Raw genomic sequence first — 25,143 nt, 5'->3', positions numbered from 1 at the left:
TTGTGTTGCATGGGAAGGACATGCTGCTGTTGCAGTCGTAGTTTGTCGCATCGTGGCGATACTACTGTGCTTATCTTCGAGGCTGCAATGGTGACGAAACACACGTGGTATAACTTCTTTTCCTGTATATAATTAGTACCGTATTGGCGGTTCATGGCTTCGTACGTGTAGTTGAGAGTACGTTCGATACCCAATCACATTACGTATCAGAACATTTATGTCGATGCGTGTAGCATCTATAATTTAGTCACTCCAATATCATTCTTGGGTGCTTCGTCGACGTGCTCGCACAACGAAGCTCTTTTCAATCGAGTCATACTATATCGTTAAGGTAAACACTGCGTTCTGGATTGGTACCAGAAAACACAGCGTAGTGTACATGTTCAGGGTGGACCGCGCGTTTTAGAGACGACGAGATTCTTCTTAGGGTAGACGGTAGATCATGCAGGAATTTAGGCGCATCTGTAGAAATTACGCCCGCCTAGGTGTGGGCATGACCTCACAACCGGCTACACTTGCCAAATGTATTGGTGTAACTTTTTGAACGCATAGTCTCGTCATTTCGGAGTAAACACGCTTTCGCGAGACAAACACATGGAGTGTCATGACTTCAAGGTCATCATTGAAAGTTGTTCATTTTCATGCCGGTGTACCCAGCACTATCGTTGGATACATACGTGAGGTCCTGAATGTAATACCCCGCGCCATAACCCTGAATGCTAAAAAGAACCCATGCAGAAACACCCTCTAGTACCTCTTACCCTCACGGAGGATGTCGCTGTACTCCTCAAGCGGGGATGGTGTGAGCTTCTTCTCCGCCCACAAGTTGGGGGTGAGGAAACCGTAGGTATGTGCGACGGCGACGAAGGTAGCCTTCAGGGTGTTCTCAAGGGTCTTGGTGGAACCGGAAGAGGCAGTGTAGATGTCGGCGACACCAGCCAATTGCAAGAGACGCTTGACGGCGGGCGATGCGACAAGGCCGGTACCACGGGGAGCGGGGATGAGACGGACAGTGACGGAACCGCACTTTCCGCTCTCCTTGGTGGGGAGCGAGTGAGGCTCACCAAGGTTGGTACCCCAGTAACCTCTTCGGATGGGGACGACGGAGAGCTTGGCGATGATGATGGCGGCGCGGATGGCGGTTGCGACTTCCTTGGAGGTCTTGATACCGAGACCAATGTGACCCTCGGAGTCACCGATGACGACGATGGCCTTGAAGCGGGTACGCTGACCGGCACGGGTCTGCTTCTGGACGGGCTTGATCTTCATGACCTCGTCCTTGAGCTTGGGGAGGAAGAAGTCGACGACCTGGTACTCCTTGATGGGGAGAGAGTGGAGGTAGCTGCCCGCAGTCAGTGAATGTTCCCTGCCCAATGTCGCATCGAAACGTACATCTCCTCCATGCTCTTGATCTTGCCGGCCTTTACGAGACGGCCGAGCTTGGTGACGGGCTGCCATTCCTTCTCCTATGCCAATTGTCAATTTCCCGCACTTTATGCCTCCAAGATGTTTTATATGCGTACTTCGGTCTTTCCGCCACGGCGGCCACGGCCACGTCCGCGACCACGTCCACGGTCACCACCGCGGTCTCCACGAGAACCGAATCCGCCGCGAGCGGGGGCAGGAGCGTCAGCCATGATGTATGTTGGTGGGGTATACGGCTGCTAGATTTGCGATTAGCGACAGTTGAGAGGGTGAGGAGAGGTGGGAGAGCGTACGATTTGGAGTTCCTGGGAGTTAGTGCGTGCTGTTGTCGCGGTCGCACTTGCAACTTTCGATATTGAAATGCTCGCTTAGGTCGTGGATGAGGCTAGCCGTATATGGCTTGGCGCAACCAGGCTGCATGTGGGATGCCCAAGTGAATAGTCCACGGGTGATCACCACAACTGCAAGCCGCAATTCTTGTAGAATCTGCCGCTGCGTTTAGCCAAGTGATTACCTCTCTGTATCGATAGAGTCTTTCATACTCAAAGATGCCACAATCCGAAGTCATTTGCCAGGCACTTCACGCGAGCCTTGCAAGTACGACAGTGCGTCCTTAGGTGGCCAGCGCAGCTCACAGCTCACGGAGAAGCCTCATGACTGATCGCATCCCGTGCTCTGCTTGATCGTTTTGCCCATTATTGTTGCGTGTCTCATGCTCCCAAGCTGTCTGGGATGACGTGGCTGACTAAGAGCTTTCGGAGCGCGCCTGACTCGTTCACATGCGCGAGGTACCAACGCTACCACATACACGAATCCTTCTCACCGACGCTTCTTCAAATATACCACAGAGCGCATAGCAATCTCATGGTTAATCGTAATGTCTATCTTTAATTCTGTCCTCGGATCGCTCTCACCTCCGCGGCGATTCAGAAAGTCCTTCGAAGACCCTCACGCGCGCGAACACGAACTACCACTTTACAACTCTCCGCCTTCTCCTCGGGTACCACCGCCTGTAACTTCCTCCGTACTATGGAACGCCCCAAGATCCAGCCTTTCTCCGCCGCCGCGCGTTCCCGACGACCTACTAGCTTTGCAACGGCGAGCTAGACATCTCGAACAACAGCTGCAAGAGCTACTTGACGCACAAGCTGATGGCCTCATGGGCAGCCTTGGCGCAAGAAACGGTCGCGTATCGAATGGAAGCACCACACCAACTGTTAGCAGTGTTCGGTCCAGTGACCGAGGCGAGGACAGCGGAAACAGCCACAACGCGACACGGAGCAAGAAAGTGGGACTAAACACAGCAAGACAAGGCATATCGAAACGAATAAGGCAACTTGCCAGTATCAAGGCTGAGGAACTAGACCTCTTAGATGAGGATCTGAGGAGATTGCAGAGCACAGTGGAGAAGACAGATGCGTGGAGCCAAAAGCGTGTACGGCTCGCGAAGAAGATTAGGGATATAGAGAGAGAAGATGCTGGTGCAAGAGCACAAGCCTTACAAACGGAAGCCTCGAAGCTAGAACAGGAGATTCGACAGAAGGAAGAAGAACTATGGGCGCTGAAGAGACAACACCGGCGAGTCTTGGACGAGCTGGCTGATACGGAAAACTCCGTGGAAGCAAAATTGGCGTCGTACAAGACATCGCTGTCACTGTTAGATCGGGAGGTTTCCAACTTCCTTGCGCGACCTCCAAACGCGGACCACGTACCAATGTCGTCTTCTCCGTTCCTCACACTACCCGCGAAGCGACGGACGCTTGAAATGGCGCGCGAATACTGGCAAGACGAGTACACAAGGCTGGCTGAGAGGTGCGAAGAGGTCGATAGAGATCGCGGTGCGCTTGACGAGGGTGCAGTATTATGGACCGATGTCATGAAAAAGGTGGCAGACTACGAAACAACCCTACAAGACTCTATGCGGCCCACGACAGAGAAAAGCGCACCCGATCCCACTAAGCTTCTCGAGCAAATGGATGCAATAATTGCCTATCTGGAAGAAAAGCTAGAGTTTGCTTCGTCGCGAAGTTGGAACCTACTGGTTTGCGCTATCGGTGCTGAGCTCGAAGCATTCACCCAAGGCAAGGATATGTTGGAAGACACACTTGGGTCGAAACGAAAGGGCAAGGAACGAGCTACAGGCCCGTTGATAGATCATGATGGGTTTGAGGCTAGGGAGCCAGAGGAGATGACGGGATCTGCGATCAGGATCAGTCGGTCCCCATCGAAGAAGGCTGCGTCGCCTAGACAGACGTACTTTGACTCTGAAGACGATGATCCTGATCCTGAACTCATGATCTCGCATCAGGATACAGATACTGACTGAGCTCGATGCGGGCTTATTGTCATGCTATTGTTCGCGATTAGATACCCTTTTGTGTACCCACGCTTTTTAATAAATGAATTACCGTACACGACATGCTCATATACTCACTCATCCTAGTAACGTCGTCATGTGGACACCGTGCTGCCCGCGGGCGTGGCTCAATCTATCGATAAGAGTGGAGAAATCGGAGATAGCCCGTCTTATTACCGTGACTACTAACAAAGCTCCCGCCCGTTACGAGCATCACCATCATAATCACCTCGGTACAACTTGCGACATCTGCTGGACAGCTTTTCGCAAATATGAGTTCTTCGCACGCCCCGACTAGTCCACCTACCGAGGAAGACACCGCAAGAACCATCGTCTACGATCCAAACGACCCGTTCTGGCGAGACACTGAAGATGATGATGACGACATGGACTTTGTGCCTGCAGAAGAGGGGACCGACGACAATGAGGACGGTGAAGGCGAACTAAGCTTTCATGGTATGTATAACTCTCTCTTGCACGGCTCACGCACTATATACTGACATTATCGCAAGATGCTGCCGAACGATTGAGTAACCTCAGCGGAGTGGAGATCGCATTCGAATACACCGACGATAACGACGAAGATGACGACGAAGAAGAGGATGAGGACGAGGACGAGGATGATGATGACGAGGACGAAGAAGAAGACGAGGACGGGGATGACGAAGATCCAGACGACCCTCGGCAGCCAGTCATGATTACACGTGAGCAGATAATGCAGTTACTTGGGCATGCCGGATTAGGGCGGATATTCGCCACCGATTTAATTCCTCGATCTGGGCTTCGGCGACACAGGTTTGACGATGATGAGCAGGAAGATGAAGAGGACAGCAATGCAGGCACCGGCTATGATCCTATCGGCACAAGGTCTTCTGGCAGAAGGCGAGGGCCACGAGGCAGGGACTTATTCGAAAAGGTTCCCAGCGAGCAGGGCCAGGAGTTGATGCAAGGAGGTAATTTCGGAACGAACCCACGACCGGAGGATACACTCCAGAGGAAAAAGAGGCTAGCGTACAACATCATGCGACGAGAGCTAGGCATCGGTGGTGATGGTCGCCAAAAGAATTCCACGAAGCTGTTGAGGCAAGACATGATACCCGAGTCTGTGGCCGACACAATCATACACTACAATGCGCGATGTTATTCGGGACAATTTTCCGACGATGGTAATTTCTTCTTCTCATGCGCTCAGGACTTCAAAGTGCGCATGTACGACACGTCAAATCCATATGACTGGAAGTATTACAAGGTAGGTAACATCTTGAATTTGAAGCTCTGCAAAACTGACCTTTCGCAGACAGTGAGATATGATGGCGGCCAATGGACTATCACGGATGCTTCATTAAGTCCAGACAACCGTTTCCTGGCATACAGCTCGATTCGAAGTATCGTCGCGCTAGCACACACGGACCCCAGTGACGACTCGGAGCCCCATTACCTTGATTTTTCAGACCTGGGTCGACCGACCCCGCGTGGATTCCGCGGATACTTTGGTGTAAGATAGTCACACATCATATTCGACTTTGCAACTGACCGTTCCAGATTTGGTCGATAAGGTTTTCTGGCGATGGACGTGAGATTGTAGCAGGAACAGGAGACAGCTCTGTCTATGTGTATGACATAGAGCGTCGTCAGTCTGTACTGCGCATACCGGGTCATCAGGACGACGTGAATGCGGTCTGCTTCGGTGACACTAATTCGCCTCATATTCTCTACTCTGGTTCAGACGATACCACACTCAAAGTATGGGACCGAAGAAGCATGGGAGATGGTCGAGAAGCTGGTGTTTTCCTCGGCCACACCGAGGGACTGACGTATGTTGACAGCAAAGGTGACGGGCGATACGTACTTAGCAACGGCAAGGACCAAACCGCTAAGCTTTGGGATCTGAGGAAAATGATGTCGAAAGAGAAGGCTGATCGCATTGATCCCAACGCATACACCAACCGCTTTGAGTACCGATCCAACGCGTACGACTTCGATGACTACCGCCCACATCCACACGACTGCTCGCTTGTCACCTTCCGAGGGCACAAGGTCTTGAAGACGCTTATCCGATGCCACTTCTCACCACCCGGAAGCACAGACTCGCGATATGTCTACTCCGGCAGCTACGATGGATCGGTCTATATCTGGAACCTGGATGCGACGCTTGCTGGCAAAGTCGATGTTCTTAAAGCGACCAGAAACTCAAGGCCACGTGAAACAGATCTTCTCTCAGGCATGTACGATCACTGGGGTAGGAATGAGGGCAGATGGCAGACCTGTGTTCGAGATGCAAGCTGGCATCCCAATGCGCCCATGATTGCTGGTAAGCACCTATATGTACTCTATCTCCTCGATGTTTTGCTGACCGTCGCTAGCGACTTCATGGAATGGCTGGGGAACCTCACAGGGAACTTGCACAGTCCACACATGGAATGACGGCCTAGAAGAAGATGAGGCGGAGCCGAAGATTGGAAGGCGGGTCAATCACATGTTGCATCATGACGAGCGGCTCTACAATACCGAGGGCAGGACGAGAAGGCATCCTATGTGGTACGAAGATATGATGAATGAGGAGTGAAAGCTCCTGCATCAGCTGACCCTATCAGACTTCCGATGAACGGGCGAACGTAGGCATTGTATATAGGAATCTAGGAAGGAGTCTGGGAGGTTATTGTATATATGCAGGGACTTTCGGTTCTGGATCAGTCGATTCTGGCCCACGGATTCAGCTTACATCACGTTAATTGGTCCGCAAACTCCATCAACGTGAATGTTGCGCATGCCTAAATTTGGATATAATCAAACTCCCGCTGACCCAACCTCCGTACTATACAGTCATTTTGAGTATGCCATATGTCCTCTATGGAGCCCACAAGGTAAAGGCCGGTCTTTCCACTCCCAATGCCCCTAATACAAGATGATATGATGAACGGACCGGTGTCGTGGTCGAAGATGCAAAGGGAAGAGAATCGATGTGTTGTGGCGTAGTAGCGTCTATGAGCCGCCGACGAGGATGTTGTTTACGGGGATGTGGACCAGCTTGACGACGTAGCCGATGACTCCTGCACAATGGTCAGTCTGATGGATTTGGGGCGGACATGCAACCTGTCACTAACCCATAATCAGGAAACCGATTCCTACTGCTTGCGATATCCTGATGAACTCCTTCTTGTCGGGTTCTGTGGTTGTGTTAGATACGTCATTATCGGTTTGCAGAGGCGGTCGTACTGGTGCAGCGGTTCATGAACAGAGTACCCTCCCGGAGGAACTCAGCGGGCATACTGCGCGGAGGTTAGCCATTGCTCTCTCATCGTGCGATTGCTGTCGGTCTTACTCAGCGAATTCCTTGACGTTCTCCATGGCGACTGATGCGTGACTGTTGATTTGTGGGGTGGATGGCGTTGTCGTGAGTGATTTGTCGAGTTGAATGTATCGCGGGTTGCTGGAGAAGTCGCGAACTCAGGGTAGCAGCGGCCAAATTACCAGACGGACGCAATCTGGCCTTGCGGAGAAACCCGACAGGGGTAGGTGTTGCGCCAAGCACGCTAAGCGGCGACGCTAACTTCGAGCTATCGCATCCGCGTCGTCGTCTGTCGCTCATCATCACTCGTGCTCGCGCCGACAAGTCGACTCTACCCACTTCCCCAGGTTTGTCACTCAACGCAGTCACTCACTACGCAACAGAGCCGCCCACGAGACACGCGACCGCGACCCGCTTGCTTACGTCGACTCACGCGCAGAGTCAAGGGTTGAAGGGGAACGTGTTTGGCATTTGACTCGAGCTCGTCCTCGTTGCTCTCCATTTCTTCTTATTCCTGGTAGCGCACGATTCAGCGCCGCATCAATTCGAAGGGATATTGTATACAGCAACTTCGCTTCGCGCACACTGTACTGGAAGCTAGCAATAGCAAGCGCAGGAGGCAGGCTGAGGCTTCACACACATCTCTCACACCACATCCTGTACCTTTTACATCTCCGCATCTGCCAGGGGCGATCGGACTACCCCGTCTTGCACTGAGCTGTCTTTCTGGACCTTGTCACCACGCGCCGACAGCGGCACTGTACGTATGGCCTTACACTCTACGCTGTTTGTCTCTTCTCTCGCTTTCGCATTGCAACGGACGGCCAACGCATACTTTCTGTTATCACTCCTCTATCTCATCATGCTGATTTGTATGCCAATCACAGAATTGCATGTACTTTGGCTATTGATACTAGCACATCAAGTACCTAAAAGCGAATTAAAGAAAGAATACCGGAACAAACCTCATCGCTTACTGCAGTTGACTTGACATACCACAGCAGACATGGCTGACGACGACAACTTCGACATCGATATCTACGGCGATGACTCCTACCAAGACTCGACCGCGCAGCAAGACACCACCGTAACCGACGCCAACACTCCCAACACAGATGCGAACGCTGCGACATCAAACAACGCACCGGATACCACGAAGGCGGAAAACGGCGAACAAGCGATCAAAGAGTCCACAGAGGACGCAACAAACGGGGATGGCCATCACGACCAGAGCACCCAACAGATAGCATCCACAGGGGGTGCGGCTGGCCTCGACGTTCACAAACAAGCCCCTCAGCAACAGGGTACAAAGCGCAAGCAGGGTGAGGACGATGATCGCCCGACCGATCCTGGCGCGACCGCAGCGCTCATGATCAACGACGTAAACTGGTGGATTAGCGAAGAAGACATCCGCGGATGGGCTAATCAGAGTGGTTGCGAAGACGAACTTGTCGAGGTAACCTTCAACGAGCACAAGGTCAATGGAAAGAGCAAAGGGTTAGTCACTCCATTGCTTTGAGGGACACCAGGCTAATTGTTCTTGTAGTCAAGTCTTCGCTCTTTTGAACTCACCTCAAGCAGCCACTGCCCTGAAGCACCAGATCGAGAACCTCTTCAGAGACCAAGCCCACACGAAGAAGCCGACCGCGATCTTCAGTCCTCCACACGTCAATCCGTTTAAGACACTACCAAAGGATGTTCCCGCGCGAGACAAGGGTAGGAACGATCGCGCTACTTCCGGCAACTACGGCAACCAAGGTGGATATAACAACAGAGGCGGATACAACAACAACCGTGGCAACTTTAACAGAGGAGGCATGGGCTACCAAAATAACCGTAACTTCTCTCCTGCTGGTGGTAACATGGGCGGCAACATGGGAGGCTACGGGGCTCAAGCACCAATGGGCAACTTCGGCAATCCGATGGGCGGTATGAACAACTTCGGAGGCGGCTTCAATCGCGGTGGTATGATGGGCGGTAACATGCGCGGCGGCATGGGCAATCGTGGTCGTGGCGGCAACATGGGCGTGAACCCTATGGGCGGGAACCCCATGGGTGGCATGAACATGCCTATGGGCGGTAACATGATGGGCATGGGAGCCAACATGATGGGTATGGGTGGTGGCAACATGGGCATGATGGGAGGAATGGGTACGTCGAGAAACTTTCATCCTCCGACTAGTGACTTAACCCCCATACTTCTTGGTCCTTCGCTTGGATGATCGCTAACACTGAGACTACAGGAGGTGGCTTCGGCGGCAACCCAGCATTCAACCCAGGATTCTTCCAAGGCAACCAAGGCGGCAACGATGGCAGCTGGCAGAACCCGCACGGTGCCAAGAGGCCCCGCCCCGAGTAGGGTTCCGAGCGCGAGCGTCTATACCACGTGCCAAGAGAGCTATGCAAGCCGCATCGTGATCGGTCTGAAGACCAGAGAATCTATTATCGCAAGATGCACGAACGCCATGTTGCCGCGAAAGAGTACAAACGTCAACGCGAGTTAAGGGGCCGCCCTTCCGCAGACGACATGTCTGATAAGACCTTGGACAGGATCATATGCGGCGTTTTTCCTTGAAAATGTTTCGTGTCTCATGCGACACAGTGGGTTAATGACCTTCTTGGTACCTGGTCTTTCTCTTCTTTTTCGGCGTTCTTAGGGCGGTCGGGACGTCTTCCAGGAATCAATCTCTTCTTCAATTGTTTTGCTAGTTCTCTCTCTTCTTTCCCCCCAATGGCATACTGTACGCTGATGGTACTCGGAGGCCTTCACCTTTTGATACATCGTTGTCTTAGATCTTTTACTGGGGGTCTTGTCTGCCTTTTGAGTATCGGAAATATCGCGCGTGTATGCACTGATCACACGTGTGGTGACTTGAGTACTTTACACGCGGTCAGCAGCTGCCACGCCGCATTCTCGCCGAACTGTTTTGGATACGGAATAACTGTATTACTACTTTGAAGATAAGTGTCTTCGGCGTTCGCATGTGAGCTACTTACCCTGAGGGCAAGAGACCAAACCGTGATCACAGGAGTGCCAAAATCCTTGGTGGAGAAATGTCGCTTCCCAGGCTAATTTGGAGTCAGGCCCGTAGGGACCACCTGCATATGAACCCAGACTGGGGCTTATAATAGCGCTAGGACGCGATGTTTCTACCAAACACAGCAACGACCAATGGAATTGTCTCAATCGACCTCGCTATCTCCTTCCAGGCGCCTTCTATGCTTTTGCTTCCGCACTGGAAAACCGGGTAAGAAGGCGGCTTTTCAATATAAGCAAATGAAAGTGGAAGCTTGATTGTCGCGCTAGCCGCAAGCGGCGACAACCTGGGGTAATCACCTCATTAACATGCGAGGCTTGTAGAGAGGTGGCGAGGGGAGAGTGGGTCAGGCTATATGGAAGAAAATATGAGGTGAGTTGGTTGCGCCAAAGACATGGGACAGAGTGTATATCTTGGACTTATTCCTGGCCTTTCTGAAAAACAGTCGGCCAGAGCTCTCAAGGATCACAATGAGAATCTCCCATGCAAGTGCAGCAGTGCTGCTTAACAGCGCTTTTGCTGTCGCTCAATGTTCGTTTCCTCATGATCTCGACAAGCGGAGATTGGCTAACACAAGGCAGCGACGAACGGCACCGGCGTAAAGTGCCCTTCGAGTTCAAAGTTCGCGTCAATTTCAGCCGGCACTTTCTTCGCAAAGCTGGATCCAGGGTGGAATGTTGGCAACACGCTCGATGCCGTGGAGACTGAAGGCAGCTGGAACAACCCACCTGTTGTAGGAAGCACATTTGATGATGCGAAAAGAGCTGGGTTCAAGAGCATTCGAATACCTATTACCTGGGCGTACCACTTCACCTCTCAATCACCAGACTGGACCGTCGATCCTGTGTGGCTGCAACGCGTATCAGATGTCGTAGACATGGTCACAGACCGCGGAATGTACGCCATTGTCAACGTTCACCACGACTCTTGGACTTGGGCCGATTTGACAGTTGCGAACACGAATGTCACGGCTGTTGAAGAGAGGCTTGGAAAGCTGTGGGAGCAGATTGGCAAGAAGCTCGCTTGTAAGAGCGAGAAGGTTGCTTTCGAGACGATCAATGAGATCCCGGGGACTACGGCTGAGCATGGCGCAGAGGTCAACAGGCTAAACGACATCTTCCTCAAGGCTATCAACGATGCCGGGGGTCACAATCCGAAGCGCGTTGTTACGCTCGTTGGCGCTGGTGAAGATGGGGCGAAGACGTCGCAGTGGTTTAAGAAGCCTGATCCGAAGTTCAAGAATCCTTGGGGCATTCAGTATCACTACTACTCACCTTGTAAGCAGCAACCATCTTACCACACGAGGTATCATGACTAACCATACTGTAGACGACTACGTTTTCCAGGCCTGGGGCAAAACCACGTGGGGCTCTGACGCCGACAAAGCTGCTCTTGAAGCCGACCTCGCCGCCGTCCGTGGAAACTTCACCGATATCCCTCTGGTCATCGGTGAGTGGGCTGTATCGCCCGTCGCCACTGAGACTGCAGCGCGCTGGCGATACTTCGATTTCTTTCTCCGCACTGCAGCAAAATACAACACTTCGACCATCCTCTGGGACAACGGAGCCGATTTCCTTGACCGTGCGACACATGTTTGGCGCGACGAAGTGGCCTTGGACATCTACCGCAACGCTGTCAAAGGCATCCCGAACGCGCTCCCAGAAAGTACTACAGACGGCTCTGCAACGACGCAGTCTAGCTCTGCGTACATCTATCACCGCAAGAACGAGACTGTAGGAGACGCCACGTTGGGCTTCATGTTCAACGGAAACACACTCAGTAAGATTAGCAAAGGAAGCAGACAACTAGCCAAAGACACAGACTACACCGTCTCAGGCGAGAAGATCACCTTCACAGCTGCATACCTCAAATCGATCATCACACCTACCTCGCCCACCGGCAGTCTAGCAAACCTAACATTGACTTTCAGCCGCGGCGCCGCTCTGCAAGTCAACATCCTCCAGTACACTACACCAGTCCTATCCAGCAAATCCGGGTCCTTGCCAGCAGCCGGTCAGGACTTGCTTGTCCCGATTACATGGTCTGGCCAAAACAGGCCTGCGGCTGTCAAAGCTACCAAAGCTGATGGAATGTATCTAGTGGATGACTGGACGCAGTACCTACCTGTGCTACAGCAGGGTCGGGCGACGTACGGTAACCATTGGGACTGGACTGCGCAAGGTGTTGTTATCAAGGCAGCGGCTTTGGATGCTGTGAGGGCGGCGGGCTTGGATACGACATTCATGATTGAGTTTTATCCCAGGGAACCGGGGAATGCGGTGGAGTACACTGTTACTGTTTGAAAGAAGTAAGGCTTAGAACTTGGCGTGTACTGCGACGGGTCATAGTTCAGATAATGATAAAGTACATGATATGCTGATCTCAACCAACGTTGACTCAATAAATAGCATTACAGTTCAAATATATACACTACTCTCTGCAGAGCGAAAGTATGCCAAGAGGCCAACGTCACCAAACCCATCCAGCTTAGACAACAGCCTTGAAAACAGGGATGACGATGTCGTCGCGCTTGCGGCCGCCACCAATGTCGGTGGTAACCTCGATAGCAGCCTCTCCGTAGACGACAACACCGTTGGGCAGAGTCTCCTGAAGGGTAACGACTACAAGGCAAAAATGTTAGTTCAAAGCTATCAGACTGGCATATGGAGATGTAAACGTACCCTTTCCGTTGTATGTGAAGTCGAATGTCAACTGGTCGCAGCCGTGGAGGTAAGGGTCCTGAGCCTCGACGCAGGTGTTCCTCAGCTTGCCATCGTCGCCGGCGTACTGGTCGTTTGTGAACTCGGCGTGGAGGTAGATTTGGCCAACGTCGGGTCCGAGGGTGATCTCGACGTTCCACTCGCCTTGGTTGTCGCGGGGGAGGACGGCGGCGGAGGCGGTGCTGGCTACGAGAGCGAGGAGGGCGGTGGTGAACTGCATCTTGATGGTGATGGTGTTGGGAGTGGTTGGTTGGTAGATGGGAGTATCGGTAGTAGTAGTAGTGGTGGTGAGGAAGTGATTGATGTTGTTGATGATGTCTGTCTAGCTGAGAGGAATATCGAAATTATATACGCAAAGCCGTAGCTGCCGAGTACCACCGAAATGCACGTTGCTCGTGATTACGGAGTACGAGTACGAGAGCTACAAAAAGCATCTATTTTCACGTTGTAATGCGAGGTGTATCCTGGACCTAGCGGTGTGGAGTTGCCTACCTCTTTCGCACTGATCGCCCGTATGTTCCCCATACAGGGCACCGAGGTACTGTAGCCCTGGGCTCTCAATACTCGCGAGCGCACTGGTGTTGCGCTTCTCCTTTTCGACGCGTTAGTTGACTTATTTTTAGAAAGGTACAAGCTCTGGTCTTCTGGTAAGATGGGGCTGACGTCAAAACATCCGACCGTTACCTGGGTACCGACGATACTATATTCTGACGTCTCAAGAGCCTTTGGAGACCTATTTGATGAGTCTGCGCATCGTTCCAGTCTCTTACTGATGAACATTTGTTTACACATGATTCTCATCTCAACGACGTTGTTTTGGTGAGGAAAGAGTCTGAGCTTCCCGAGGTCTTCACCCACCGGATGAATCGCCCGTAAGCATGGAAGAGGAAGTGGATAAGTAAATCTCCGAGCTACAATGCTACTGTGGCGCCGTCAAACCGGAACAAGCTTTTCAGGCCGAGAACACGAGCGCCAGTCAGGCACGGCACGATATCGTAGCGTTTGATGTGTACGTGCGCTGGTAATGACGATGCAAGGCTCACCAATTGAAGATACCACAACCGACCAGCATTGTACCAAGACAAGCTGACCGTTGCCGCTGAACCGGTATGCTAGCAGTCGATCACTTCGACTTCATGCGTTCGTATTGTTACTTTCTTTTGTTTCTTCGAGCATTTATCAATTGCCTTAAGCAGCCATTGTCTCCGCGCAGCAGGAGCCCTGTAATGCGACTATCAGGACGTTTCATCCAAGCCTAACGCGAATCACTTAAGTCAATAGCCGTTGGACGAGTCGTTAATTGAAAGTTCTAAAAAAGGGTCAAATGTGTGGATGGTTGATATTGAACGATAGAAGTAGCATCGGAACTGTTCCTTCTAGTAAAATCATACAACTGTTACGAACTCGCCGCATCGGTTCATTGAGGACGTCTTTAGCAACTTTCGTTTGTATTGAAGATACATTCGATGTTGGTGGTGGTGGTCGAGCAGATTAAAAACTTAGGGGTGTAACCTCATGAAGCTACGTCATTGTCACCCACCGCTTACGAAGGACTAGACCCCAGGGCTGCCCAGCAGCAATGTCGGTGTTTAAACGTGATATCCATCCCATGAGAGAGCGTCATACATACTACAACCAGCCTCGGGCGAGCAAGTGCTGATGACGGATGTGTGCAGAGAACATGGACGAAGTGTTCTCAGAGGATGATAGGAAGACAAGCTATAGCTTGAGAAGGTATATTCTTTTATCGTATCGCAGCCTCCCATTCTTTCAGCGCAGATCTTAGTCTTACTTCAACGCCGTTCTCATGCCAAAAGTGCCCTGCGCCGGCGACCTCAACACTGGTGAAGCGTGACGCCGGCTCGGCTTTGAGCTGTTCTGACCAGTCCCGGATTTTCTTTGACGAAGCGAAGATATCTTGATCGCCATAGATGGCTAGGGTTATATGCTTTCCAATCACTTCCTGACAGTCGTCTTTAGACCTGCTCCAAAACTTGTGTATCAGCGCCGGTGCAGCCAGTGTAGAGGTTGGCGGCGTGAGCGGCGAGATGAGAAGATAGCGCACATCTGGCATTGTAGTTGACGCACTCTTCTTCTCTGGCTGCGGTATCGGTTCGTGGTTTTCGTTTCGTCGCCTGTGACTGAGGCTTCTTAGCCGCGTTCGGATTTCGAGCCGCGAGCCACCCTCAAGACTTCTTCGGACGTCTCTGCTACTTCTGCGCTTCTCTGGGCTAGTCTCTTCCCCACCCATTGTAACAGGAGGTCTTGGTTCATTCCCTGCTCTACTCTTCCTCCTAGCTCTGGTTTCATCCCGAGCTAGGTTGATCCAGTCCAGATTGCTCTGGTCTGCTAGCTTGCGAGCGCGCAGAACTATCTCGTCGGCTGCAGTACCTGCTACTGGAGCGGACAATGGTTGTAGTATAGTCGGTACGGGCGGTAGGTGTCTAAGGATGAGTGAGCCATACGAATAGCCTCCTAGTATGACTATGGGGGGTTCATCGTCATGCGTCGGCGTTGATTCGCTTTGATTCGATAGTATCGGAGGCTGATCGGGCGCGAAGGTAAGGTCGGAGGTAAGACGTGGTCGAAGGCAGGATATATAGTGCATGAAGAATGCGGCGAAGGATGTATAGTCGTCTAGTTCGGGTCTTCCAGACCAGCTAGTGCGTCCCTTGGATCCGTGAGCACCTCTAGTCCTTGTTAGCTACAAACTGCTACGGTAAAGTTCTGTTATGACCGTACCTGAAGTTGAACGTGCCCACCATCCACCCAGCATGTAGGAACTCCTCCACCACGATGCCAACTACCCGATCGTCGTAGCTACCACCCATTGGCGCATATGGGTGTGCCATTACGATACCTCTCCTCTTCCATTGCGCGATATCAACCGAATCTTCCGGCTTGGTCAGGGTATCTGGATGGTATATGCGGCAATCGAGTGTCGTGTCATCGTGTATCGACGGTATCGTGAAGCTGTAGTGAGCTTCCGGTGGGCGGCGCATCTTCTGGGCCGAATCGAGACCCAGCTGCAGTGCTCATTGCATCTTCGAAAGGTAATGATGCTAGACAGTAGCCGATAGGACTATATGCACAATACAGGATGGTCTTACTACGCGGCTGTGCAAGACCGTGGGGTTGGCTCACAGTTGCGGAGGGCGTTCCGCTGATCGCAGGTCCGTGCTTATTGTGGGTAGCTACTGGCAAAGATGCCGACAGACGCGTCGAAACACCTAAGAACTCTTCCAGTAAGCTCCCAGGTGAACCTATACCACTACTAGAAGACTAACCCTTGCGCAATCTAAGTCCGGGTTTGTCTGATGACTTTGAACACTGCAGGTGTACCGCCCCGTGGCTGTGCTTTTCGGCTGCTACCTGGGTGAGCCTGGGCTGATTCGTATAATATGGGCGACTCCTCTCCCTTCAGCCTGATCCACGCAGCTGACTTTCGGGCGTTCACCGATGAATTCATCTGTTATCAAACGAACAAAAATGCGCTACTTGCCATCGATGCTTCCACACTCATGCATCAATTTCTTACACAGCAAACAAAATGCCAAACACCTGTCGGCACACGCATGTGGAAACCACAGATTCTTTCAGCTGCTGTCTATCTTGCGGCGAACTTGTTGAAGAAGCGACGTCATCATCTACTCCAGAACGACGCTTCAAGTACGAACCGCTCGATTGCGAAAATGAGCAACATATCCGATTAGTACACATACACCCCGGTGCAAGGCAGGACGATATTGTGTGCGACCTTGTCCATGTCAGTCTAGCAACCGTACCCGTCTATGAAGCGGTTTCCTATACTTGGGCGACGATGACTGGCGATGCTTCCCTCTCCCAATTTGTAGTATGTCATGGAAAGCAACTGGCTATCACGAAGAATTGTGAGGCGGCCCTTCGATGCCTCAGAAGAACGCACCGTTCCCGCGTTCTATGGATCGATGCTATGTAAGCTCGCCATGCCGGCTTCATATTCTGTAGAGACTACTTACTTATATAACCAATCAGATGTATCGATCAGAAGAGCACTACAGAAAGAAATCACCAAGTCCGCCTGATGGACGCTGTCTATTCGAACGCCTCTCAAGTGTTGTTGTATCTAGGGTTCCGTAATCCTGGAACGATATCGAGATTCTTGGATTACGTAGACAAAAGATCTCGAGGCATCATTACTAGAGATGCTACCATCCCGAAACCCGTGGTCGTGGAATTCCTGCAGCACCCATATTTCAACAGGGTCTGGGTGTTACAAGAGATATCTCTCGCAAAGCTAGCTGTTCTTCACACTGATTATCAGATAATTCATTGGGATGCGCATACGGTTCGGCAGCTCATGTTTCTCTGCAAGAGCCTGAATCACGACCCTCCAGGTGTTCTACACTGGCTCCCTGCAACTCAGCGAGACAAGCACAACTGTCTAGACTTGTTGCATCGGGCCCGTCGCTGCTTGGCCACGGATCCAAGGGACAAAGTTTTCGCTCTCTATAGTTTTCTCCCCGCGTACTTTCGAGAAGCTCTTCCGATAAATTATGCCACGGGTACCGACGAAGTCTATTGGAACATCGCGACTCATTTGATATCGACTACGAGGCGGCTAGACGTGTTAAAGCACGTATCTCCCTATCAGCCTCTGGATCTCGAACTCATGCCGAGCTGGGTGCCGGATTGGGAGATACGTCATTTCACACACATGGAGCTTCCGAAGTTCACAGCGGTGCAGATGGAAAAGTTTGCGGTCTTTTTTCGCTGTCCAATGTCGATGGAATCATTCTTACATACCGACATACAGCCAACAGCTACACGTACAACACACGAAGAGCACGGGGCGCAGCTCAGCTCTCGACATGATCCCGTTTTATGGTACCGGAACCAAGGTACCGACCTCCACCCTCCAGTAATTGGGAAGGTCTACGCTGTGAGAAACTCTAAGATCCCGTGTTTGCGTGTCAGAGCATACCTTCTAGATAAGGTCACTACACATACCTACAAAATACTTTCTTCGTACTTGAACGTCGGCCGGATCAAAAGCACACCTTTTCTCTATTCGAGAATGTGCCGCTCCTGCGCCAAAGATGGGAAATGGGCATCGTGTAACGAAGCTCTATCTATAAGAAGTTGGAATTATCAACGGCGGGAGCTGTCGAATTTGCGTGAAGTAACGACGACACTTCTTGGGGAAAAGCAGGCTTTTGAGACACAACAATCGATCGGGTTCACGCTATTTTCACCTATCAATGAATCACCGGGGCCTCGACGAGCGAGGAAAGTAGAACCAGGGGATACAATCTGGGCTATAGAAGGACTCGATGTCCCTGTCATCCTGCGTCGTGGGACACAGGATGGCAAATCGTATTTTGTTCTTGTTGGGCAATGCTATCTTCACAGAGCAGGGCTAGACCAAGAGTGCCCTGTATGTGGCTCAGACTCTCAACCATGGTCGATGGAGTACGCGACTATCGAGATCTGGTAGCGTCGCAGTGCCTGGAGAGGGAGAGTTCGTCCATGTCAATTGTGGGTACTACTTCAATTATCTTGTCTCTAAAAATGGAGCTGACCTATTCAATTAGACTGTCGAGAGGGGATACATCGTCTAAGCAAAATGACACAAACGGTTTCACTGGGTCTTTTCGATGAATTTCTAGAGTTGCGGTAAACATTAGTGTGCTGACGTACAAGCATCAAAGTGGCACTGAGCGGCATTTCAAGATTATAAATTATCCGCACCCATCCATACCCAAGGCATTATGCCCTGAGTAAAGAAAGACACTCAACTACAGCTCAACAGCCCACCGCTTCACAGCGGCCGAAGTGCACCACTCCTATCTTCAGCCCACCTACCAGCGATGGCCTGTCTCGTACTCTTCCCCCAAAACGCCACCGGCATAGCAACCAACCCGCCCACAATCTGGAAAATCATGAGTTCAATACCAACCCACACGTATCCATGTGACTCTATCCACGGTACGAGCGCAAAGCTCATGGCCCAACTGAGGAAGTAACAGCCACCAAACACAACAGCAATAGCGGGGGCGGCCCAGCGTGGAAAAGCTTCGGTAACCCAAAGCGTGTTCGCAATCATCATCGTTATGAAGGAGAAGCCGTTGATACCGTATGCGAAGTAGAAAGCAGACGCTCGCCATTGATACTGTACTGCGACGCCGTAGAGTGAAGAGCTCAGAGCGCCGGTAATGACGGGTAGGATGTAGCTGACGAGGTAGTGCTCGGCTTCTAGGACACCTTTGTTGCGGCTCGATAGCCGCTTCAGCACCTTACCGAAGAGGATGGCGAAGATGGGCAAGCCACATAGGGCTCCGACTCCGGATGCGACGTTGACGGTGCCAACAAGACCCGGTGGTATGTTGTAAGGTGGTGCGACAAGAACGCGTGCGTATGTTGCGCCGATGAAGATCATGCTTGCCGAGTTGAAGGCAGAGGCAATGAAGACCCAGAAGATGAGTGGGTTGACGGCACAGTAACCCATCTGGATGACGCAACGACCCGCCGAAGCCCATGATGCGAAGGGTGAGCGTGATAGGCCGACCCGATCACGGAAGCCCGCGAATCCGGTGCGCAGCGGGTATTCGGGAAGGTCGCGATAGATCTCAGAGTCTTTTTCGCGATCTTCGTAGACTGTCAGCTTTTCGGTGGCACTCTGCAACAGAATGAGCCCGTTGAAAGCTACAGTCGGCCTCTTGAAGTATGTTTCCGGATAGAGGAAGAACGTGACGACGAGTGAGATGACGACGGGGATGGTCCAGTAGTGGTAGAATCGCCGCCAGTTGTTTCCGTGGTCGGCTAGGACAGGTACCAGTGCAACGCCCGAAGTGCCAAAGCATCCTGCCATGCACCACATGAGAGCTACCGCTACTGATCTCTGGTTGATGTATGTGAGGTCAATGACCATTAGGAAGGCCTGATGTTGTTAGTAGATAGATTGATAGGGGAATTGCAACCCCACTTACAAGAGATAACGCAAGGCCCTCTGCCAAACCGAGGAAACAGACTGCGGCCACGAGCGAACAGAAACTTTTCGCTTGACCAGCCCATATGATGGCACCCAGCTCGACAAGGGACGCGATCAAGATCGTAGGTCGGCGACCCAACCCGATTGATACTGGCACCCACATCAAGCACCCGATGCCCATGAGCATGGTCGGGCCTGTAACCAACGCCTTGATCTGATAATTTGGTATGTCCTAGATGTAGTATGTGAGCGGTATTCGTCTCGGATAGCTATAGAATGCAGCTTACCTCATCCTGGAAATCTGCTTGGATACTATCGAGTATGACTGACGCTGCTTGAGCCGCAGTGAGACAGATGATAGAGTAGAGAGCTAATGCGAACAGCGCTCCGGCTGTCTTCCACCTGCCCCAGTTCAAAGGATCGGCTTTGGAATTCGATGGCATAGGGAGTTTGAGCGTTCTTCCATCGTTCGTGATGAGGAATGTGCTGCCGGCGAGGTTGTATGATTCGCGCTTCGAAGGGTCTGATGTGCCTGGGGTTGATGACCTAGAGCGGTACCCCATAATCGAAGGTACGGATGGCCTCTTCCCGGATGCATCTCCAGTGATAGGTGCGTATATAGGGTGTGGTTCTGAGACTGGAGGAGAGTTGAGTGGTGGAGCCAGCTCCACCATCGGGTGCGGATCTTCCAACGAGGAAGGAGTCCCGTTGGAGTATGTTTCGGACATCATGATTTCCATGATCGGAGATGTTAAGGAAAGACTGGCGACACGAGTCACCACACAAGTGGATCGTGAACGGACGGGGGGACTAACAAACGAAAAACGACTGAAGGATTGACAACCTGGAAAGCGTGGCGGTCGCTACGATCTATATCCACAATTACTCGAGGCTCGCGCTTTTCGGCGTTCGCGGGTGCGACCGCACTACTGTCGATCATATCTAGAGTTGAGGCTTGGAAAGAAAGTATAAGCTCCTGTCTCTCCATCTGAAGCTCGCCAAAGCCACCGCATCACACCGAGAGCAAAATCGAGCAAGGACCTATCGGCATAACTTCAACGCTTCGTGCGCAAGAGGCAGATCCTCGTACCTGTTGGAGCAGCGTGCGCGAGCACGGGAGATGCCTGAAATCGGCCGATTGGTCTGATCGATTATCACGAACCCGATGGCCTGGGGTCGCGTGTTGGGCCTCAAACATCAACGTGATCTTCCAAGAGAACGGGCAAGGCTACGGCCAATTTGCGGTACCATAGCGTTTCACCTACCGTGCTGATTCAGAATGAGTGACAGCGGCTTTCAACGGCTGCCAGTGCACCGTGTCCGGAGAATGACCGACGATTGCTATTCGCCGTCCATCGACGCGTTTCGGAGCCTCAAGGAGAGGTCTGCGAACAACTGCCCCGAGGTCTGGGCTAAAACATCGTTATGTTTGATATGTAGCTAGTATCTGTATTTGTGAGTATGCTGATCATGCGAACGACAAGCAATTATGGCCTGACGGTGTTTACGCATCCCGAGTCTCCTCGGTGCTATACCTGCGAAGATCCGGGGAAGCGAGCTCCACGTCATCCTTCTCACCGCAGCTGCGAAGGCCTCAAGCCTATGAAACCAAGAAATGCTTGTCGATCAAGCATACGTACAACGGCCGCATGCGTGCAGCGGAGAAATTGTAAGATGAGGCTGGTGAGAACGTTGAAGACTTGGCTAGCTAAGGGCGCGCTATTGATCAAGGGTCCCACGCCACGTGTAATGATCAGCCGAACAGGCGTTTGCAATTTGAGTAAGGCGCCCAACTCGATGCTTACGGCATCACGATGTTCGAGTGTATCGAAGCCATGCAGAGAGGATGGCGCTGGGCCCCAGAGGTAGAGATGGGCACCTCCAGAGCTTGGCATAATCGGGCAACGAAACTGTTGGCGAGGTAGCGCTGAGGTCCTGGAACATCCCGAGGTCATGCACATCTGGCACACTGGGAATTTTGAGTAGATGGACGCCAAGCATCACGACATCTACCAGGGAGGGGACTGTATTCGTCCGGACGGTCGCCAAGGTCAACCCAAAGATGAGCCCCCAAACCCCCTTATTCCTAACTTCCACCAACAACGTTTGGGTTCGCGAGCCAAATAAGCTCTAGACTACAAGTACTGCCACAAGACGTGCGGACGCTAAGAACCATATGTCGGACCGAACCCGTCTGTCACAGAACGAAGCTATCGTTCAGTCATCCCTATGAACGCTTGATGACAAAGGCGAATGAAGAAGCCAAGGCCATTACTCATCTCCTTTGCTGACTTGCATCTGGGCCAGCTTGAAATTGCAAGATCGATACCCAACTATCAGCAAACTAATCCTGCCGATCACCACCTGCCTACTTGAGAACCGTACAACAGAACTACTTGAGCTTGGGAAGCTCCGGATTGCTTGGCCTCCGTGGATGTTGACGAGCCTGACTTCTTGCGCTCCTGTTTGCGCATGTTGACACCCGCCGGCGCGTTGAACCCGACTGCTGGAGTTAACTCCGACGAGCAACTCGGACCATCCATGCAAGCCTTGCGAGCCTCGCTCTTAGAGATTATGCTGATCACTATTCAATTGTAAGTGCATATGTAGTCAAACGCTATGGCTTCAAGCAAGGTGTTTCTACCAGTGTAGTGGGAGTCAGAGAAACGATAGCGGTTTCGATAGGATATGCTAAAGATCAGCCAGTGAGCCCCAGGATTGCGTTCAAACGATAACCTTCGCTGGAGTGCATGGTCGCAGCGATACTTCCATTCTACATACAGTTGGTGTGAAACAAGCTGACGGTCACAAGGCCATTATCTTACTCAACACCTTGCAACTGGGAAGCACATCGTCACTCCATCACAGTACCAAGACAAGAGTCCGGGAGGGCGCGGAAGCAATCGAAAACGGCAAACACCGTATCCACCGTATGAGGATAGAGATATCTTATGGCCGTAAGTTCCTTCCGAATAAGGACGAAGACTGCTGCAGGAGGACAACAATTGGCATGCATGAATGAAGATCGATATCAATATGGATGGGGTTGGGGTAACATGCCCCCGAAGAAACCACCGGATTTTGGAGCAACCTCTCCGCTCTTATCATGACATGATCAATCAGGCTGTACGGGTAAACACAGCGACAGAGTTTCTCGGGGTCTTCCTTTAGAAATCGCGAAAGTTTCATTCCGACTACATAAAGATGCCTCTAGAAGATCCGAATAAAAATCTTGGGGTATCAGGTGCTAGAACTAAAGCGTAAAAAGAGATGGTGGCAAAGCCAAAGGAAATGTGAAAACAAAAAAAGGTACGGTACAAATACCGCCCATCATCGTCCGTCGTGTCTGACTCGATTGAACGCCGCTTAGGAAAGGTGTGTCGTGCAGACACGTTGTGGACAGTGAAAAACACCGAGACGTCGCCCTCTTGGGCGAGTCTGTGGGAAGTGTGTAGGTTGAAAATGTAACGTAGAAGCGAAACGGATGCCATAAAAACTGGGCAACGACAGCTCAGCCGTTGTACCAGCCGTTGGCGCCAACTGTTGCCTCTTCTACTTGGCGTTGAGGTATCAGCGGTGTTGTGATATCATATGCTTCGATGGACATCCGCCAAGAGGGGAAGTCGAGGCTGAACACGGCCTGGTGTTTTTGTACGTCTCTCTCTCGGTGTTCTGAGACGCCACTGGGTGCTGCAGGTACTGGTAGTAGTTAGTATATGTACGACTCCATTAAACTCGCAGACTTACAAAGTAGCGGAAGTCCATGTGCGTCTTTGACTATCTTGGCATTTCCTTCCTTTACCAGGAAACTGATATAGAAAAGGTTCTCAACCGTCTGCCCAAAGTCGTGAGGGTTAATTGCGAAATCAAGCAAATTAACTGCGGGTTCTTCTTCTTTGGTCATGGCGATTCTGTGGCGTCTAAGGGCAGCGATTGGAGCGTCGGCAGTATACTCATCATCTGGGATTGCGTCGATTTCTTCTTGAACCAACGTTTGTGAGACTGTGATATGCTGTTCCAAGCGTGACCTGATACCTCTAACCAAAGTCGTCAAGTTGTTGCTCTCATTTTGCTGAATGTCACCGGTTTGAATCTCCTGGGGGCGAGTTGCTGGACCAAGAGGTTGCCGTTGCGATCGAGCTTTCTTTTGAGTTACACGAACGCGCCTCTGGACTGAGAGTGGGCCGAGCAAAAAACTTGATGTTGGCGGTCGCCTGTTGCGCGGGAAGCATGCTCGCCGACCTAGTAATGCCCAGTCGAGCCCATCTGGATCTTCCTCGTCGTCATCGCCTACGGCTAGTGCGGGTGCGTCTTCCTCGCCTGCGATGTGACCGCCGGATTTCATAAAGTATATGCATTTTGAAACGAATTGATCCAGATCGATGCCTACACCAGAGTTGCCTAAGCTGTTGTTGAGCTTCTTGCCTGCTAGGTCGCTGGCGCTGACGAGGAAGCAGGAGTCAACGGTAGCGTCAGCCGTTTGTCGCACTTTGCCGAACAAGCTGTTTTGTGTCTTGATAGCATCAAGCAGTCCGCTGTCGCGTGATTTAACATAGTCATCGCGATTATCTGCTGTGGTCAGTGATGTGCATGCGACGTGGACCAAATTGCTCGACTCACCTTCCAGCATACGATGATTATCGCGCATGTTTGCCCGCAGTCTCCTTCGCTGCTCGGGGTTCTGGTTTGGGTTGTAGTACTTCTGGTCGCCTTCCTCATCTGACTCTGGTGGGGGCTGCGAGGGCGTTTCCACTTCGTGCATGTCCTCTTCCTCCTCCTCCTCCTCCTCCTCGTGTTCGTCGTTTCCATCATCGTAGATTTGCGGCTGAGCCATTGCGTAGTTGTCCGTTCTCCTCCTCTTACTGCCGTTGCCAGTTGTTGAGCCCGAGTCGGGGGTCGGCATACGCACCGACGCGCTGCGCATGCCACCAGCCTTGCCTCGTCGCGGCGTGTTTGCGCGTGTCTCAGGCTGTTCATTCTCTTTGTCCGAGTTCATTGAGCGCGTTGGGCTGAGAACGGAATAAGACGTGGTGCGCGCATTGCTATCGTTCCGGGGCGCCACAGAGGGGTCGCGATAAAGAGAGTCGACGGTGGAAGCGCGTGTCTGGGGGGTAGCCGAGAGGTGTGTGTTGAGACGCGCCATGCCGCGTCGTGAAAGTGAAAGCGAGTAAGGGAGCGTTGGAGGGGTATGGCAGGGCAATGGTGGTGGTGATGCGGGCGATGTCCTGTGCCTGGGACGCGGTTGCCGAATGTGCAGAGGCTAGCGCGACTTGCTAGAGGCAAGTGCGACCGCGCTCGTCAGCCAAGCCGTGCAGCACGCGAAAGGGCTCTTTCCATTCGCGGAC

The 25,143-nt window shown here is 52.0% G+C and overlaps 10 protein-coding genes across 10 annotated transcripts; 4 read left to right on the top strand and 6 right to left on the bottom strand.

Moving 5' to 3' along the window:
• Positions 1–747: 747 nt before the first annotated feature.
• Positions 748–1,637, bottom strand: RPS2 (40S ribosomal protein; the record flags this gene model as incomplete). The annotated part of the gene is made up of 3 exons (XM_051449850.1): positions 748–1,342; positions 1,393–1,466; positions 1,524–1,637. The coding sequence occupies 3 exons, from the start codon at positions 1,635–1,637 to the stop codon at positions 748–750; spliced, it is 783 nt and encodes a 260-aa protein (XP_051299187.1).
• Positions 1,638–2,584: 947 nt separating this feature from the next.
• On the top strand, positions 2,585–3,751 carry J4E86_009343 (uncharacterized protein; the record flags this gene model as incomplete). The annotated part of the gene is made up of 1 exon (XM_051449849.1): positions 2,585–3,751. The coding sequence occupies one exon, from the start codon at positions 2,585–2,587 to the stop codon at positions 3,749–3,751; it is 1,167 nt and encodes a 388-aa protein (XP_051299186.1).
• Positions 3,752–4,053: 302 nt separating this feature from the next.
• Positions 4,054–6,205, top strand: J4E86_009342 (uncharacterized protein; the record flags this gene model as incomplete). The annotated part of the gene is made up of 4 exons (XM_051449848.1): positions 4,054–4,237; positions 4,294–5,030; positions 5,079–5,276; positions 5,324–6,205. 4 exons carry the CDS (start codon positions 4,054–4,056, stop codon positions 6,203–6,205), a joined length of 2,001 nt encoding a protein of 666 aa, XP_051299185.1.
• Positions 6,206–6,763: 558 nt separating this feature from the next.
• On the bottom strand, positions 6,764–7,129 carry J4E86_009341 (uncharacterized protein; the record flags this gene model as incomplete). The annotated part of the gene is made up of 4 exons (XM_051449847.1): positions 6,764–6,831; positions 6,886–6,948; positions 6,998–7,050; positions 7,104–7,129. The coding sequence occupies 4 exons, from the start codon at positions 7,127–7,129 to the stop codon at positions 6,764–6,766; spliced, it is 210 nt and encodes a 69-aa protein (XP_051299184.1).
• A 947-nt stretch (positions 7,130–8,076) lies between these two features.
• J4E86_009340 (uncharacterized protein) lies at positions 8,077–9,429 on the top strand (the record flags this gene model as incomplete). The annotated part of the gene is made up of 3 exons (XM_051449846.1): positions 8,077–8,567; positions 8,617–9,221; positions 9,314–9,429. 3 exons carry the CDS (start codon positions 8,077–8,079, stop codon positions 9,427–9,429), a joined length of 1,212 nt encoding a protein of 403 aa, XP_051299183.1.
• A 1,556-nt stretch (positions 9,430–10,985) lies between these two features.
• On the top strand, positions 10,986–12,411 carry J4E86_009339 (uncharacterized protein; the record flags this gene model as incomplete). Its single annotated transcript, XM_051449845.1, has 2 exons — positions 10,986–11,385; positions 11,438–12,411. 2 exons carry the CDS (start codon positions 10,986–10,988, stop codon positions 12,409–12,411), a joined length of 1,374 nt encoding a protein of 457 aa, XP_051299182.1.
• Positions 12,412–12,595: 184 nt separating this feature from the next.
• On the bottom strand, positions 12,596–13,048 carry J4E86_009338 (uncharacterized protein; the record flags this gene model as incomplete). The annotated part of the gene is made up of 2 exons (XM_051449844.1): positions 12,596–12,729; positions 12,790–13,048. 2 exons carry the CDS (start codon positions 13,046–13,048, stop codon positions 12,596–12,598), a joined length of 393 nt encoding a protein of 130 aa, XP_051299181.1.
• A 1,524-nt stretch (positions 13,049–14,572) lies between these two features.
• Positions 14,573–15,079, bottom strand: J4E86_009337 (uncharacterized protein; the record flags this gene model as incomplete). Its single annotated transcript, XM_051449843.1, has 1 exon — positions 14,573–15,079. One exon carries the CDS (start codon positions 15,077–15,079, stop codon positions 14,573–14,575), a length of 507 nt encoding a protein of 168 aa, XP_051299180.1.
• Positions 15,080–18,628: 3,549 nt separating this feature from the next.
• Positions 18,629–20,526, bottom strand: J4E86_009336 (uncharacterized protein; the record flags this gene model as incomplete). Its single annotated transcript, XM_051449842.1, has 3 exons — positions 18,629–19,747; positions 19,797–20,030; positions 20,086–20,526. The coding sequence occupies 3 exons, from the start codon at positions 20,524–20,526 to the stop codon at positions 18,629–18,631; spliced, it is 1,794 nt and encodes a 597-aa protein (XP_051299179.1).
• A 2,783-nt stretch (positions 20,527–23,309) lies between these two features.
• J4E86_009335 (uncharacterized protein) lies at positions 23,310–24,794 on the bottom strand (the record flags this gene model as incomplete). Its single annotated transcript, XM_051449841.1, has 2 exons — positions 23,310–23,497; positions 23,546–24,794. 2 exons carry the CDS (start codon positions 24,792–24,794, stop codon positions 23,310–23,312), a joined length of 1,437 nt encoding a protein of 478 aa, XP_051299178.1.
• Positions 24,795–25,143: the final 349 nt, after the last annotated feature.

This window comes from Alternaria arbusti (genome assembly GCF_024043155.1).
Source record: "Alternaria arbusti strain BMP 1465 chromosome Unknown scaffold_16, whole genome shotgun sequence".
NCBI lineage: Eukaryota > Fungi > Ascomycota > Dothideomycetes > Pleosporales > Pleosporaceae > Alternaria > Alternaria arbusti.
The sequence above is the reverse complement of the archived record's forward strand: the minus strand, read 5'-3'. Positions and strand labels throughout refer to the sequence as shown.